Below are 18511 nucleotides of genomic sequence, written 5' to 3'. Positions count from 1 at the left end.
TATGACTATGTTTCTCAGAGGAAGAATTTGAAGAATCCAGAGTCAATTTGCATTTACAGCAGGTGATTATTCAACTCAATTTTACATCCCAGTACAGTAAAAAAAAAAAAAAAAAAAAAGGCCAGCTGTGATTTACAGATATTCACTGTAAAAATGTTATCAGTATTATGGAATGCCTGTATATTTCAAACCTTATAACCATAATATAATTTAATTAATCTATATAATGCAAATATAATCCATCTGAACTACCAAATTCTGTTTTTTTTTTATCTTATATTTTTTATCTTGTCTTTCTTTTAATCTTATTATAACATTATCTTAAAATAAACTGATAGCCACCATAATAATAAAGGTGGACAATATACAATATTTAATTACAGGTAATTTATAATTACGCTATAGTTGTAAATTTATGACATTATGTCGAAAATGTCATTTTTTTAATTTCATTTTTGTCACAGATTTGACACACATCCCATTTTCAAAAAGTAAACAGGGCCAAAAGTGCACACATCATGGAAGATACATCCTCACACCAATTTTACATTAGTTTTAAAGGGGTCATGTGATGTGATTTAATTTTTTTCTTTCTCTTTGGAGTGTTAAAAGCTCTCGGTGCATAAAGAAGATCTGCAAAGTTGCAAAGACTCAAGTCTCAAACCCAAAGAGATCTTCTTTATAAAAGTTAAGACTACCATGCCCCCCTAAAACAGCTTATTCAAACATGCCCCCACATGTCTACATCACTATGTGACAATATTTGCATAAAGCCACCTAAATCTTCATGCAAAGAAAGAAGGCGTGGTTTCAGTAAACGCACTTAGTGTTGAAGCAGTCATGTCAGGGAGATGTTGTGTGTATCTAGGCAAAGCAAAAGCACTTTATTTGGACTTACAAATAAATATATATAATAAATATAAATATTCTTTAATATTACTTACAACAGAATAGCAACGCATTTTATGGAAGACCGTTTCATGAGCCTTGTAGAGGAGGTAATTCTGACTTTGCTACCACAATCTGGTGCTTCTGAATCAGCTACTGTAAGTATGTTTTGTTATTAATTTAAGTATTTGCTATTGAATGTTCAAATGCAAGTTTTGCTGGTCGTGTGTGTGTGCGTGCTCGCTCATGTGTGTGTGTGTGTGTGTGTGTGTGTGTGTATGTGAGAGAGAGAGAGAGAGAGAGAGAGAGAAAGAGAAAGCCAGGGTCACACACTGTAGTCAGCTGTTTCAACCGTCTGTGGCTTGTGAAGCCTACTGCAAACACATAAGAGCTTCATCACTGTGTCTGTCACACCACTCTGTTCCTCTTGGTAAAACTAAGGACATTATTAACCAACATTTGTTTTGAAGTCGATTTTAGATGAAGTTTGCGATTATGCAAAGGGGCGCTACATTTCCGACTAGTATTTGTGGTGTTCGGCCAATCACAATGCAATGGGTCAGTTGGCCAATCAGAGCAGACTGCGCTTGTCAGAAAAAGGTGCTGTGTTCGAAATGCCATATTATCATACTACTCTTACTATTTCTGCAGTATCCATTATGTACGCTGTGCACAGTGTGCACATTTTCTGTATGCAGCAAATACCCAGATTACCAGAATCTGCTAAATATAACTCAAGTACACTGAAATGAGTACAGAAGCTCTATTCAGCATGTCAACTCCTATTATGTGCTATTACTGTGCTGAGTTAATGTTTTGTCATGTGACAACACTTTAGTACAGTGCTTGTTGAGAAGACATGTTCGGTTCACTTAGTTTTGTTGTGGCCACAACATAACTTGCGTGAAGGTGATAATATGTTGTGGCCACAACTCGTGGGAACGTCATATTATCTCGTGGCCACTAGATCATTTTATCGAGGTAACGACATCCTTATGTCGTGGCTTCGAGATGTTATGTTGAGGGAACAACATATTTTTCTCGTGGCCACCACTTCTTATGTTGACGGAATGACATCTGTTTCTCGTGGCCATGAGTTTTGTTTGCCGTTACATGTATTTTGTACGGTGAATGTGAGAGGACATGGTTGGTTCACTTAGTTTTGTTGTGGCCACGAAATAATAATCCGCGGGAACATCATATTATGTCGTGGCCACGAGATGTAGTTTTGTAGATGTAGATGATAGGCGACATGTTTTTCTTGTGGATACAAGCTTATAGGGCTGGGAATTGATTCCAAAAAGGTGTTGGGAATTGAGAGTCGATTCCAAAGTTTTGAATCTATTCCATCAAGAGGAATCGACTCCTCATTCAGAGTATTTTTCAGTTCAACAAAGCTTATCTATGAGAGTCTCTCAAACGGAATGCTACATCCTACAAAGGCTGCACAGATTTAAATTCAGGAAAATAAACAAAAACGAGTCAGTACTGATCATTTGAATTTCAGGATGTAGCCTTCCGTTTCAGAAGCACATTTCACCAAAAGCCATAATTACAAGAGTTGTGAGATAAAATATTATTTTCAATTTTATATTTAAAAATAAAAATAATTCAGAGGTTATTTTACAGTGGAACTGGCTTGTCCACAATTTTGAGTGCTGCATGACAGAATAGATCATGACATCCTTGAGGGTCTTGATCTTATTAACATCTAAAATACCTGTATCCACAACATTTCTATCAGCCAATTATAATTATCAAAGAGCACATCACCATAGATCAGTGGCTGAGAGCGCATCTGATTGACAGATATACCATGAGCTCTATCAGCTATTAATGTTCTGGTTAGTTTGTTTCAGTGTACAGTTTGTTAAAATTGTGCAAAGTATACAGTCAAAGTAAACTTCATTCAGCTGAACTGTGCACATTTATTTTAGACACTTCATGTCTTATTTAATCCATGTGATAAACGCATGTCCCTGCTGAACTGGGCTATGACTAATATCACGGGCAAAGCTGACAAAATAAAAATTTTCATATCATTTTTTTTTTTAAATATGTTTTTTTTTAACAAACAAAGCTTCATATTATAGGACGGATACATTATACGACCAATCCTGCAAATAATGAAGTCAGCTCCATGTGATAGATGTGATAGTGAAGGTGTCGCAAGCTCTTTCAGGCATGGATAAAGATGATTCATTTTGACTTTGTCTGGTTAATTTAGATTTCTGAGAAACGAACGGACATAAGGATGTCATTACCTCGACAAAATGATCTAGTGGCCACGACATAATATGAGGTTCTCACGAGTTAATATCTTGTGGCCGCCACAAAACTAAGTGAACCATGTTCTCGCACGGGCACCTTACTTTAGTAAGCTACTCTTAAACATTTGTGGTTTACTGTATACTGTATACTGTTTCACACAAAAAATAGTAGGCAGTATACACTGTGTACTGCAGTAAGCAGTAAGCAAGTATGCCATTTCGAACACAGCAAGGGACTTTATAGAAAAGTCTGTATTTAAAAAAAAAAAAAAAAAAAAAAAAAATATATATATATATATATATATATATATATATATATATATATATATATATATATATATATATTTACATTAAAACATGTCAACATATTCTGTTCCACCAAATACACAAAATAAAGATATTTTAAAAAGCATCATATGACCCCTTTGAATACACTTTTAAACGTTTAACGATCATCTAAATGTCTGTTTCTATATGCGTACATCGTTTGTCCAGGCGACACTAGCTGAGGAAACCAGGACCCTTTTACTGAACGTAGTATTTATCGGGTTATTCATCCGTTCGGCAGGATGTCATAGCCAGCTGCTCCATTGAGAGAATGTACCCGTATTCTGTCCGCTCGACGGACTGGTGATCCTTCAGTATGCCCTATGCCTCGATGACAACCCGCGGGCGAGAGCGCTTAATGAGGGAAGCTCAGTGAATGTCAAAACCAGCTCGATGCGTCATGCATCACCACGAGCCCTGCGGAGGCGCGACGCGCTGGCACACAACAGTAAATCACTGATCCTGTCTGAGTGTATATTTTTAAGACTGAGACCATACAAATTTACAGTGCATTCACCCATACTAAACGTGTAATTAATAACCGAAGAGAAAGCGCTAAGTTTCAGAGCAAATAATGAAGCAGCTCCATGTGATGGGGAAGGTGTCTTAAGAAGCCCCATCATCTCTCCTTGTTGCCAGCAGAGGGCGCGCGCGCATTGTCTGGAGCCGCGCGCCTCTCCCGCGCCTCAGGTGCTGTGTACGCCAGCAACCTCTTTCAGGCATGGATAAAGATTATTCATTTTGACTGTGTCTGGTTAATTTAGAGATCTGAGAAACGAACGGCCTCAATCCCTATACTATACAACACAATAGCATTTTCTGGACTTATACAGTCCTAGATGTTGCTAAGTAAAATGCACTCCTGGATAGGCAAAGAAACCCAAATCATTTTAATCTCTTTTAATCGTATGTGATTTTTGTTTTTGTCCCCATAGAGAACATAAATAGATTTTCCTTTATGTGGTCCATACAAATGTGGTAGATTGTTTTATAGTACTATATTTAGGGTAATTTATTCTATAGTTTACCATTGCCAGTTATCCTCTTTATTACTATTCTTAGTGTGTACTTATAAAATAAAGTCTGAAACAGTAACATACATTCGATACAACTTTAGATATAGAAGGTCAATTTAGCTGTTAAAGTCTACAAAAAGCATTTCCACTCGGCACACCTTGATATTTTGGGACAATATGCACCACCTCGCAATATAAATGCCCTATTATAGCTTACCCTTTTAAGTGTAAATAGTAAAACAAATGTGAAACATAAAATAATTCCTGGAACAACAATAATGCCAAAGGTAGGGGAGAGCAGGGGCGAAAGTACCATTTTCAGAAAAACATAATTTTAAAAGATAATGTTGTAGACAGAGATATATGTCTGCTGTGGCCAGTAACTCAGAAGTGTGGTCTATCAATACCATGTGGTATTTTGTAGAAATGTAGAAAGGCCAGTATAGTTTCACTTTGAACATAAGTTGCACATTGTTACTTTCGACCCCATCGGTTGGGACGAAAGTAACACACAGGTGGGTCAAAAGTAACACAACAATATAAGCTAGATTTTTTTCTGTTACTGTTATTTTTCTTAAGAATACCTCATTGTGAACTTGTTAATATGTAACTGCAAACATATTTAGTCATTTATCTTTGCAAAAAATGATTAAATTACATTTTCATATTTTCATTTTAAATTTAAGTTTCAATGTCTTAAAGCCGGACTGTATTTTTTTAATTGTCAATTTCAATGTATTTTTATAAAACTTTTTTATTCTACAGAATGCACAATATTAAAATTTAATCACATTAGCATAATAAACAAAAAACTCTAAACATAATGTAACAGTAGGCCTGTTACATGTTTCCATCCAGTTGTTTTTATGCATAAATTGAAAATGTGCATTAAAACATCTGGAAACACTGCAAATTCATAGGTGGAGGTGTAAATTGCTTTGTTCTTTCGTCCCACGTTACTTTCGACCCCACTCTCCCCTAGCTAATATGCAGAAATGCTGTACATTTCTAACCTTTAAATCACGTTTTATTTTGGAGCAAAAACTTAATATTCTACAACTTTTTGAATTTCTTTTACATAAAATAATCATGGTAAGAGAAGTTAGATCCTCTAATTAGATAAAAACATTTCTCAATAAAAATGTGAATTAACCGTTGATGCAAAAAAACACTACATGTGAAATGGATATGACGTAACCAATTAAGAAAGAAAGAAAGAAAGAAAGAAAGAAAGAAAAAGAAAGAAAGAAAGAAGAGCTTCACATAGATATTTCTTCTCTGCAACCGCGTGTTTTCGTTACAGTGGTCGCCCGGGCCTCACGTGCGGATTCTGGCTAAAGCTGCGCGTTGACTCCGGAGTCGAGTCGTGAGGCTCGCGCACGCGTCACTCCCACCACCCAAGTCACCGATAACCGGAAGCGACTATCATCCGTGATATTTGGGGAGACTAACGACAGCTGAGAGCGCCTTTCAGTGGATAAAAACATCGCCGCGGCCTCTCAATCTGCTTGACAACAACCGCGCTTTAGTGGGAGAAAAACAAAATATACGGAACTAACGGTAAAACGAAGTTATTGGAAATCAACATCATCCAGGTCCGAGCCTGACAGGCATTGCTATGGTAAGCAAAATATAAATCCAGAAACGTCTAAAAAGGCCTGCCACAAGAAAATTTTATATATATATATATATATATATATATATATATATATATATATATATATATATATATATATATATATATATTGCCTTATATGCAATTAAGACCGCCAAGATCGTGAAAATGTTGTTGTAAAACTGTCATAAATTGATACATATGTTTGTTTCAAAACAGCCATTTGTTTGTCGAAGGGATGATTTGATTTGCCTGAAGGATGTCCTTCAGGCAAATGAAGAATATGATGATGCATTCATTTAAAGGTCATCCTCTGACTGCTCAACAGAGTGGAATTATGATCAGTTAACGTAAAATAAAATAATTAATCGCATCCATGTAAAGATCAATGAAGGTTGAGGCATATGCTTACACAGTAATTCGAATCATCCAGGCACTTATAAGGAGTTTAAACGGGATTTGGATCGCATTTAGCCGTTTCAGGGATTTTAAAGAGGATTTGTGAATGTAGAAAACTGGACAGATGTTTGGGTTTCTGTCCGCTGGTTGCCTATGGGGATGATGATGGTGGTGGTGGTGCTAAATTTGGCTGATCAATCAAAATTAGAGAGATGCTGTTTGAAAGAAGGACTGCAGTCTAATTGTTTTAAGACTAATAGATCAGCACCACTTGTTTTGAGATTTTCACAAGACGTTCGGATATCCACATAGCACATTAATTATATTGATAATGATTGTCATTGAAAATAGGAGCAAACGCAACCCCCTCCTTTCCTAACATTTCCACACCCACCCACCGTCGCATACTGGCTGTCCACGAGAAGGGGGTGAAAACACAATCAGAAGACACCAATACGTGCCAATTTGCGGTGTTAATGCGAACCGTTATGCCTCTAAAACTCGTTTACGGGGGGGACATTTTTGGTCAGTGAAAAAAGTGACGCCCAGAGACGTTTTTCTCTGTCGCCTAGACACCGTTTAACCCTTTGGGTGTGTTTCTCGTTTCGTGGAATTACATCAATCTCGGTTCTTCAGTCGGTGTCGTCTGGGGTGAAAAGGTTGAGCTGTTGTATCCCCGGATGGTGTTTTTTAATTTATTTTGGGATATAAAGTGCTAGAAATGGCCGTGTAAATGGTGTCATGCTCGGAGTTCGTTGTGGTTTGGGTGGACCTCGAGCCTGCGGAATGGAAATAAACGGAGACGTCAACATGGCGACAGCTGCTTCGCCCCTGCGCTCGAGATGAATCCTCATCTTTAAAGGTAGGGCCCTCAAGCTCACCTTGAGCTTATGTCGCCACTCAATGCCAAAAATAACAATCGTGATAAAAATCACCGTCGATTGAGTCCCTGTATTTGTTGAACGTGGATCTTACGAGGTTCTCAAATGTTTGACTTGTTAAAACAGTATATAGGCTACTTATAAGAAAACGCCAAAATCAACATCAGTCCATTTTGAACGTTGTCTTGGGCAGTTTTTAACATTTTGCACTCTTCGGAAATGTTGTTATTTTAAATAGTAATATAAATCAATACGTGTATTCCTAAGGAACAACCTGTAGTGACTGAAAACTCATTTATGAATTACGAATTCCAGTATTTATGTTTATGGCCTTTATAATTGGGAGCAAATGTGGTATTATTTTATTCACTGACTTGGTCATGTTAAACATGAATGAATTGAGCTGAGCCCAGGCGGAAGCGCGTACCTGTGTTTCAGCACCATGGAGAGCAGCTGTTGCGACGAAGCAGAACGATTTTAACGTATAGTTGAGAAAAATGTGTAAAATCTTGATTAGAAAGCTGTAATGGGGCCTATGCAATAACAGCCTCGTTAGGAAATGTCAAGTATGATGTGTGAGTGTGAAGGGTCACGTCCTCCACATCTGTCAGAAATAATACAGTTTTTTTTAAACACATAAGGTGTCTGAATATGTATGTATGACTGTCTGACATTTGAAGGAAAGGTTTGATGGTAAATTCTGACACATTTTGGATGCCTAGAGTTGGACTGGGAAATTTTAATCCACCTTCTCAGTGACATACTGTCAAGATCTTTCAATGTCCTGGTTACATGAAGTAGAATGCAGTATACAATAAGGTGGCATGTTTTACATGGATGGTCTATGCTAGTTTTGAAATTTTGATCAAGTCTTAATGATACACATGTATATATTTTTTTTCTTTTGGTAATGACATTTAAACCTGAACTTTTCAAGCATTATTATGGTACCAGAGGAGCTTATGGTATCTGTTTTTTTCACAACTCATCAAAATGGTGAGTAGTATCACCCTTGATTTTACCCAGGAGTACCTACTGTATATTTAAATTTTGTCAATGTCCCCCACCTCCTCTCTGAGGTTTGGTTTGACCCTGGAGACTGGTGTGCATTAGGGAAGGGCTGAGAGTAATGGCACCCCAGAGGATTGGCTCATTTTTGGAGGGGGGTTGAATAAGTGGATCATTGGATGAGTGAATGTATGGGTGAGGGAGTTGTTTTTACCTCTGTCCTCAGAGGGAACAGGCTGAACTGGCTGGGTGATGGTAGGGAGAGAGAAACAGCTCATAGTGCTCACTCACAGACCCACACGCAAACAGTTGCTTGCCGAATATTAGTCACAGTTGCACACTGAAATCTAGCCCAGAGCAGACCAGGGCACCCAGGAAGATTTTGTCTAGAATATGTTGTTAGCAGGAGCTCTGCATAAAAATAATTAAAAAAAGGAAAGCAAACTTGTTAATTGCACAGAGAAACAGTGTCTTAAAGGAATTCTGTAGTTCAGCCAAAAAAGTCTGGTAAAAAAAATAAATTACTCACCCTCCAGCCATCCAAGATGTAGATTATTTTATTTCATCTTCAGAATAGAGTTCACTTTATAAAATGTTAATTACTGGACTGGACTCATGATGATTACCTGTGGATTACTGTAGAGTTTTTATCAGCTGTTTGGACGGAATCCATTCAATGCAGAGATCCATTGGTAAGCTAGTCATGTAATTCTAAACTTCTCCAAATCTTTTCAAATGTAGAAACAAACTACATCTTCGGATGGCCTGAGAGTAAGTACATTTTAAAGCAGGTTTTTGGATGAATTGCGGGTTTAAAATATGTTTCAAATTATTATATCAGTATATCTTAAGTATTGATTTAAATGAGGAATGATTCATACTCTGAGCATGCAATTTTTACACAGATTTGTCTACTTTTTTAAAAGTTTAAAAGTTTTTTCACCTCTGCTTTTCAGTGTGGTAGTTATTTGTGACAAAGGAAAGAGTAAATAGCAGATTTAATTTGGTCACAGGTTCACACTTTTTCATCTTCATTATAAGTGGACATGTTTTAAAGACTAATGATTTTTCAGTTTGCTTGGTGAAATTTTTATTGCAACTACTACTATGGCTTTCCAGTTGGATGAGGACTCAGGTTTTGCATCGTGGGTGGTTTGGAGCAGTGTCAGCTGTGGTTTGTGTAAAAAGAAATCCTGGTTCTAAAAAATTCTAGAAACTAAAACAATTACTGGTTTTATAAAGGTTTTTTCTTCACAGCTGTCAACTATACAGTATATTGATCAATTCTGATTCATGTCATCTTTATTTGAACTTTTAAAAAGTATTACCTTAAAAAAAGGAAGAATGGGTTGAAATCATAGCATCAAATGGTTCAGAAAATATTAAGAAGAATCAAGTCTCCATTAATTGTCTTGAATCCACTAATTCAAATTGCTAGATTGTTTTGTTTAAAGGTGCAAAAATCTACATGTTTTGGGGGGATGGGGACGATTGAATTTCAAAATCCATTTTATAAAACCAGATGCATGCTCAGGTGCCACTTATGTATGTAATCATGAATGTAATCATCTATCAAAACTCGGTTTTGGATTCCAGTGCAAGTTCTGTGACACAGCGTGTATGTTACACAGCAAATAAATAAATGGACATAAAATATTGATTTGCCTTGAAATAGTAATGTGAGAAAAGACACAGCAATGTAAGAAATTAGTCAGTTATACAGTTTGATTGAGGAAATCTTTGTTTGACCAAAAAGAATCAAGTACAAATTGCCATGCAATAAAATAGACTATCGTTCAGAAGCTTGGGGATAGTAAGATTTGTTTTTGAAAATAAAAACAGTGATATTGTTAAATATTATTTACATTTAAAATAACTTTAATATAATTTAAAATGCAATTCATTCCTATGGCAAAGCTTAATTTTTAGCAGTCTTCAGTGTCACATGATCCTTCAGATTTCATTCTAAGATGCAGATTTTATGGTCAAAAGAAACCTAATGTATAACATTAGTATCAGTCACAAAATCAGTTGTGCTTCTCAATATTTTTATAGAAATGGATACATTTTTTAACAACATTTATTTGAATAGATTATTTTGGTAATGATCTAATAGTTATTGCTGTCATTCTTGCTGAATAAAATATATTTCATTAAAATAAAAAAATAAAAATACTGAGTATTTTTAATATTTACAGTCATCTCTTTCCCTCCGTCATGCTTTCTCCCCGTCTTCTTTCACTCCTCATTTCTTACATGTCTTTATTCTTTGAGTGAATCTTGAAGGAGATGGGGGATTTGTAGGGGTCTTGGAGCCCCTGGGAATGTAACTGATTTGCTCTGAGTACACGCCCAGTTTAGCGCTCACTGTTTTGTCCAAAGCACAAGGCAGCACGCCAGACTGGCTATTTATGCCTGGTGACCCGCAGGCATTGCTGCTCGACTGTAAGATACAGAGCTGGTAAAACCATCCGGTTCTGTAAACACACTCACAAGCTGAATCTAATGGCACTGCATGAATGTTAACAGCCTCTTAATTGGTAATAGTTACTGTATGAAATCTTCTCCCGTGTGATGCTGATCATTCTGTAAACTGACACAGATTGACTCTCACTTTCACTGTAATGATCAGTGTCCTCTTGCAGCCACCATGTGTTGAAAGTGTTTTTTCTTTCCTTCAGCTCCCAGAGTGACCGGAGATTAGCTGGTGCAGCTACCAGAGCAGGATGTCAATATGGCTGCTCAGCTGCTCGTTCCACCCGGACCTGACAGCTTCCGGCGCTTCTTGCCTGAGTCTCTCGCTGCTATCGAGCGCCGCATCGCAGAGGAGGCTGCCCAACGGCCCAAAGGTGAGAGACGGCCTGATGATGATGATGAAAACGGGCCCAAGCCCAACAGAGACTTGGAGGCGGGAAAATCCCTGCCCTTCATCTACGGAGACATTCCACCCGAATTTGTGTCCGTCCCACTGGAAGACCTGGACACCTACTACAGCAACCAAAATGTATGTATGAGAAGATTTTTTAAAATGGAAGCTTCTTATTTGTGTTTAGACTGTTGTTAATCTGTAGTTATAACATGTATCACTCTCTGTAGTTATGTATCGCCTTGTGAAACAGTTTTGAAAAGAGATTGTTGCAGATTGTGTCCACTTTAACCGCAATCCAGCTTTCTCTGCTTCAGACCTTTATAGTATTGAATCGTGGGAAGACTATATTCCGCTTTAATGCTACGCCAGCTTTGTATATTTTGAGCCCCTTCAATCCATTGAGGAGAATCTCCATCAAGGTCCTGGTGCATTCATATCCTTTATCAGCTGAATGTATGTATATAAGTATCTAAACAAGGTATAGATTTGTCTTGTATAGCCAGAATTTTTACTTGCAACATACATTCCGGTCCACATTCATCTTATTTTATTACAAGACTTAGACAGGAACCAACATCTGACAATCTGACCAAAATACATACTGTATAACATTCAAAAGTTTTTTGATGTTGATGAAAGATGTCTCTTTAGGCTGCATTTATGTGATCAAAAATACAGCAAAATATTAGTATTAATACATTTTATTAATTAATATCACATGAACTTTCAGAAATTATGCTAATTTGCTGATTTGGTGCTCAAGAAATATTTCTTATTATTATCGATGTTAAAAACAGTTGTGATACTTAATATCTGGTTTGGTTGACTCCAGACTTTTAAACTTGAAAGTAAATTACAGTTCTGCTTCTGTTGTAAGTTTATTTGTTTGCTAACAAGTGCCTAAAAAATAACTTTCATTATCCTTCAAATTTGAAGCTTCAAACCTGGCAAACATTTGGCAAATCCGATAAATATTTCTTCCTCATTAGCATTGATAATATCAAGGCAGTTCCCCTAGGTGTGCTGTCAGAGGTTTCACCTTAGATTAGTGGTAGTTGGGTGTGTATACATACAACATTTGTGTGTGTTTATTTGTGTATATTCCTTGACGGCTGTTCACAATGTTCAGTCTTGTGATCATGTGCACAATCTTGACCAATTGCGCCTTCATGACCCTCAACAATCCCCCGGAGTGGGCCAAGAATGTGGAGTAAGTCACACCATTAACACAGTTGTGCATAGGGATTTTACAGTTTAGCCTAAGTTAAAACAAGTTATAACCCTGTTGAATCAAAATGATCAGTATTTCTCTTCTACGACGGTGAAATAAACATACTGATGAAGTAAAAACTTTTATGGACATGATTAAAAAAAAAAAAATAATAATATATATATATATATATATATATATATATATATATATATATATATATATTTTAATCATGTATATATATATAGATATAGATATAGATATAGATATACACACACACAAACCTGATTCCAGAAAAATTGGGACACTGTACAAATTGTGAATAAAAGTAGAAAGCAATGATGTGGAAGTTTCAAATTTCAGTATTTTATTCAGAATACAACATAGACGACATATCAAATGTTAAAGTGAGAGGAAGTATAATTTTAAAGGAAAAATTAGTTGATTTTAAATTTCATGGCATCAACAAATCTCAAAAAAGTTGGGACAAGGCCATGTTTATCACTGTTTGGCATCCCCTCTTCTTTTTAATAACAGTCTGCAAACGTCTGGGGACTGAGGAGACAAGTTGCTCAAGTTTAGGAATAGGAATGTTGTCCCATTCTTATTTAATACAGGCTTCTAGTTGCTCAGCTGTCTTAGGTCTTCTTTGTCGCATCTTCCTCTTTATGATGTGCCAAATGTTTTCTATGGGTGAAAGATCTGGACTGCAGGCTGGCCATTTCAGTACCCGGATCCTCCTTCTATGCAGCCATGATGTTGTAATTGATGAAGCATGTGGTCTGGCATTGTCATGTTGGAAAATGCAAGGTCTTCCCTGAAAGAGACGACGTCTGTATGGGAGCATATGTTGTTCTAGAACTTATATAGGATATACCTTTCAGCATTGATGATGCATTTACAGATGTGTAAGCTGCCCATGCCACACGCACTCATGCAACCCCATACCTTCATAGATGCAGGCTTCTTAACTGAGTGCTGATAACAACTTGGGTTGTCCTTGTCCTCTTTAGTCCGGATGACATGGAGTCCCAATTTTCCAAAAAGAACTTCAAATTTTATTTTCAAATTAGGGTTCCTTTAGCTCAATTGGTAGAGCATTGCGGGATTCCTTGGGAAACACATGATAGGTAACAATTGATAGACTAAATGCACTGTAAGTGCATAAATGCATAAATTTAATTACATTTTTTGATTTTAATTTAATTTTACATTTAAATTTTTATGTGTCTGACCACAGAATAGTTTTCCACTTTGCCACAGTCCATTTTAAATGAGCCTTGTCCCAGAGAAAACGCCTGCGTTTCTGGATCATGTTTAGATATAGCTTCTTTTTTGACCTATAGAGTTTTAGTCGGCAATGGCAAATGTCTTGTGTTCACCAAAAATGTTTTCTGGAAGTATTCCTGAGCCTATGTTGTGATTTCCATTACAGTAGCATTCCTGTAAGTGATGCAGTGCTGTCTAAGGGCCCGAAGATCACGGGCATCCAGTATGGTTTTCCGGCCTTGACCCTTACGCACAGAGATTGTTCCAGATTCTCTGAATCTTTGGATGATATTATGCACTGTAGATGATGATAACTTCAAACTCTTTGCAATTTTTCTCTGAGAAACCCCTTTCTGATATTGCTCCACTATTTTTCGCCACAGCATTGGGGGAATTGGTGATCCTCTGCCCATCTTGACTTCTGAGAGACACTGCCACTCTGAGAGGCTCTTTTTATACCAATCATGTTGCCAATTGACCTAATAAGTTTCAAATCGGTCCTCCAGCTGTTCCTTATATGTACATTTAACTTTTCCGGCCTCTTATTGCTACCTCTCCCAACTTTTTTGGAATGTGTAATTCTCATGAAATCCAAAATGAGCCAATATTTGGCATGACATTTCAAAATGTCTCACTTTTAACATTTGATATGTTATCTATAATTCTATTGTTAATTAAATGTTGTTTATTAAATTTGTAAATTATTCCATTCCTTTTTTACTCACAATTTGTACATTGTCCCAACTTTTTGGGAATCGGGTTTGTATATATCAATGGCCTTCCCTCCAAATAGACAAGAATAAAAACAAAAATAAAATAACAAAAATAAAACAATGCAAATATTAAAAAATATAACAAAAATAACAATATAACAAAAAAGCGTATAAATCACTTCTTTTTCTAAAGTAAAACTATCCAACAGTGAGACCAGCAGGTAAAGTTATAGCGGGAGTTTCTCTCACCTCCCCTGAGCCCACTGAATTTTAACAGACCCCCTAAAACATGCAGATAGTTTGCTGGGTAATTGTGAATTAACAGGGCAAAGTCACGTGAGAGGAGGCAATGCCTCCACATTTCAGAACACCACTGCATTTATATATAAAGTCAAGTTATTTGAACACTAGTATTTTCACCAGCTTTGTTTGTTTGTTTTTTGCAGTTTAACGTACTATATATGGTCACTATGCTGTCTTCTCTTTTTGTGTTATGTGCCTGCAATTTTTTTTTTCCAATAGGAAATTTGTCAACACAGTAAATGAAATAGCATGATTACATAGGGTATTTAACATTTGATTGTTTCAATTTCGTACAACTTAATTGTTCTTAGTGAAGTTTTGTTTGTGTGAATCAGGTACACGTTCACAGGGATCTACACCTTTGAGTCCCTGATAAAGATCCTGGCCCGGGGCTTCTGCGTGGGAAAGTTCACTTTCCTGCGAGACCCCTGGAACTGGCTGGATTTCAGTGTCATTCTGATGGCGTAAGTATCTCTGAAGACAGATGTTTCTCATGCTTATTGATTTGTACTAATATAAGAGTCATACAAATGAGTCTGTACACTGTTTTTCCTGAGCTGTTAATGAGAGTTTGTGCACATTGATGAAGGAAAGCTAGTGAATCCATGTTGGTTGATGTTGTGAGTTTTAGCGAGTGTATTGGCGTGAATGCGTGTGCGCGCTTGTGGTAACTCTCTATTTGATTCTACAGGTATGTAACTGAGTTTGTAAACCTAGGCAATGTGTCAGCTCTCCGCACTTTCAGAGTGCTCAGAGCTTTGAAAACTATCTCAGTCATCCCAGGTAAGGGATGTGTGTGTGTGTGCGTGCGTGTGTGTATAGACGTGCGCATGCGTGTGCACGTAAACACAGGTGTCAGTCCGATGTGTGTCTCTGTGTGACGTTTCCCTCTGCTACCCTGTCCTGTCCTAACATGTGTGCGTGTGTTTGTGCGTGTGACCCCTTCCCCCTCCACCCTCCCTACAGATATGTAACAGAATTTGTGGATCTGGGCAATGTCTCAGCACTGAGAACCTTCAGAGTTTTACGAGCACTCAAAACTATATCAGTGATTCCAGGTGAGGGCTAGCTCACAGGCTGCCTCTCTCTCCATTTGAGCTCTCGCTCACTCCATCCCCTCCTCCGTTGGCCTCTCTCTCTCATTCTGTCGCTCCCAGCGGTCAGAGAAAGCAGGAATCCGCTCGAGCGTAAAAAAACGAGATTCCAGGCTTTTAAAAACACATTCTATAGTTTTCCTTATATACCTTCTGCTGGGCTCTGCTCTGTTATTTCCCAAAGACCATCAGACCTTGGGAAAGGTCTCCCATCATGACTTGGGAAATAGACAAGTGGGCATTTTTGAGTTGTGTGTTGTTGTTTTTTTTTGTTTAGTTTTTTTGCATGAGACATTGCTGAAGCCTATAGCCTGAGATAGAGAACTTGAGACCCTCTACTCTTCTCTTCTCCTCTATTTGCTGTTTGAGTTCTATGTGCATGCGCATCGTCGGCCCTCCCGTTATATGCTGTGCTGTTTGTGTGTGTGTGTGTGTGTTTGTAAGACACACATACACACATGCACACATGCACATGCAACACTTGCACTCACTGTCTTACATTGCATGCTTTAATGTTGTTTATACGCGATGTCAAAAACATTTATTCAACTAACATGCAAACTAATATGTAAAACCATATTTTAATCACCAAAAGCTTCTGATTGCTTTATTTTTACTAATTATATACAACAGAATGTTTCTAGATTTTTTTGTTATTCTCATTTTTAAAAAAAAGGATTAGAGAAACTGTTATGTCAGAATTATAAGGTAATGTTGTATACTGCCAGAATAGTTCAGCCATTCTACATTTTATTCCAAACTAAACCTGTATGCTGTTTTTGTAAGCTATATTTGTGTAAAGAGTAGATCAGAATTTGACTCTTAATTTAAAGATACACTATGGAAGATTCTCAAGATGATACCAAACCTAATTAAATGTTCTTTATTGTCATCACACAAAGCTGTCATCTGAACTCAGAAGGCTTGACATATAGTGTACCATTTGTATAGGACACTATTATGGTGCTTTCATGGTGTCTTGTTGGAACATGACAGCTGTGGTTGCTATGAACTGTGACCCTATAGAATAGGATCCTTTTTGTGTTTTACACAAAAAATAATAACATACAGGTTTAGAATGACATGAAGGTGAATAAGTAATGAGTTTCTGGGTGAACTATTCGTGCAATTAAAAAGAAAATCATCAGTATGACAGAAATGGTAACACTTTAATAATAAGGTGCAACTTGTTAACATTAGTTAGTGCATTAGGCATTATGAACTAACATTGTTATTTTGGTTCATGGTAATTTATGAATACATTGTTGTTCATTGTTATTCATGTTTGTGATAAACAGTGTTAATTTGCACAACTTTATCAGTAAACATGAATTTATATTAACCTACATAAATAAAGGTAATGTACTGTAGCTATCATTCTATGTAATGTTAATGTATTAGACCTTGTTCTAAAGTGTTACTATAAGAGCCTTTCCAGATCTATGTAGCTGTACTGTGCATTCTCACATTGTGTTTGAGTTGTTGTGTGTACCGGGTGTGTTTGTGACCACCGTTGCGTGTTCCTCAGGGCTGAAGACTATCGTTGGCGCTCTGATCCAGTCCGTGAAGAAGCTGTCAGACGTGATGATCCTGACTGTGTTCTGTCTGAGTGTGTTTGCTCTGATCGGACTGCAGCTCTTCATGGGAAACCTGCGGCAGAAGTGTGTGAAGATGCCGGAGGTCAATGTCACTGAAAACCTGACCGCCACACTGAACTATAGCGCCGGTTTAGAGCAGAACAACACCTTTAACTGGACTGTATACAGTAGTAATGAGAGTAAGTGAATAATGTGTGTGCTTCTCTGTGTGTGAGTGTGTGTGTATGTGTGTGTGTGTGTGTGTTATTGAGATGCTTGTTGACACTACATGTCCTTGAGGATGTGAGGAATGCTCCACTGGCCCAAGAAAAATGAGTCATCGAGTACTCAAAGCACTCTTATGAATGTGTGTGTGGATGTGTGTTGCCTTGCATTGAGTGTGCTTTAAAGGCTAGCCTTTTTTCGACAATTTTAGGCAAATACACTTCCTTCAAGCAACATGATTCACTGTTAGAAATGTATCATGTACTGTACATCTTTGTGTGTATATGTTCAGATTTTTATGATGTTTCTTGACATTATCCTGTGCCTTTCCACTTTTAGGAAATTATTATTTCCTCCCAGGCCGCAGAGATCCTTTGCTATGTGGAAATTCGAGCGATGCAGGGTAAATATGTTCTTTTAGATTACAGATGCTAGTGAAATTTAAACACCATTTTAGAATCTAGAATGTAAATAGATTTTTCACTTGAAATACTGCAGGTTTTCTTTACAATCTAACATCTCGATTTTTAATCGGTTAAGTTTATATAATGCTGTCGTTTTCAGCATTTTGGATTTTAAGCTAATGTGTACTTCTCTTACTTTTAGCATTTTAACTTAAATGTATGTACTGTAAATGTAACTATAACCATGGGCGACATGGACATGTGGGGGGGGGGGGGCAAAATAAATAAATAATAAAAGCAAAATAATGTTTTTTTTTTCAGATGTAAGCATCAAAACAATGCCCTATACCATATTGCAACACAGTCAAGAATAACTTTGCCTACATTTAGTAAACTGTGGACTAGCTTTGAATTTTGCTGCTGATTTTTCGATGCTTCCTGTT

The 18511-nt window shown here is 37.1% G+C and overlaps 1 protein-coding gene across 1 annotated transcript in view; it reads left to right on the top strand.

The window, feature by feature from the left end:
- The first annotated feature begins 6920 nt into the window (after positions 1-6920).
- Positions 6921-18511, top strand: part of LOC128016181 (sodium channel protein type 2 subunit alpha-like) — a 41142-nt gene continuing 29551 nt past the window's right edge. Inside the window, exons 1-8 of the mRNA XM_052600645.1 lie at positions 6921-7377; positions 11086-11408; positions 11588-11706; positions 12394-12483; positions 15104-15232; positions 15460-15551; positions 17391-17639; positions 18004-18067. Of these exons, the coding sequence (XP_052456605.1) occupies positions 11139-11408; positions 11588-11706; positions 12394-12483; positions 15104-15232; positions 15460-15551; positions 17391-17639; positions 18004-18067 (1013 nt within the window). The 5' untranslated portion in view covers positions 6921-7377; positions 11086-11138. The remainder of the gene's footprint in view (positions 7378-11085; positions 11409-11587; positions 11707-12393; positions 12484-15103; positions 15233-15459; positions 15552-17390; positions 17640-18003; positions 18068-18511) is intronic.

Source organism: Carassius gibelio, chromosome A6, assembly GCF_023724105.1.
Source record: "Carassius gibelio isolate Cgi1373 ecotype wild population from Czech Republic chromosome A6, carGib1.2-hapl.c, whole genome shotgun sequence".
Taxonomy (NCBI): Eukaryota; Metazoa; Chordata; class Actinopteri; order Cypriniformes; family Cyprinidae; genus Carassius; species Carassius gibelio.
The sequence above is the reverse complement of the archived record's forward strand: the minus strand, read 5'-3'. Positions and strand labels throughout refer to the sequence as shown.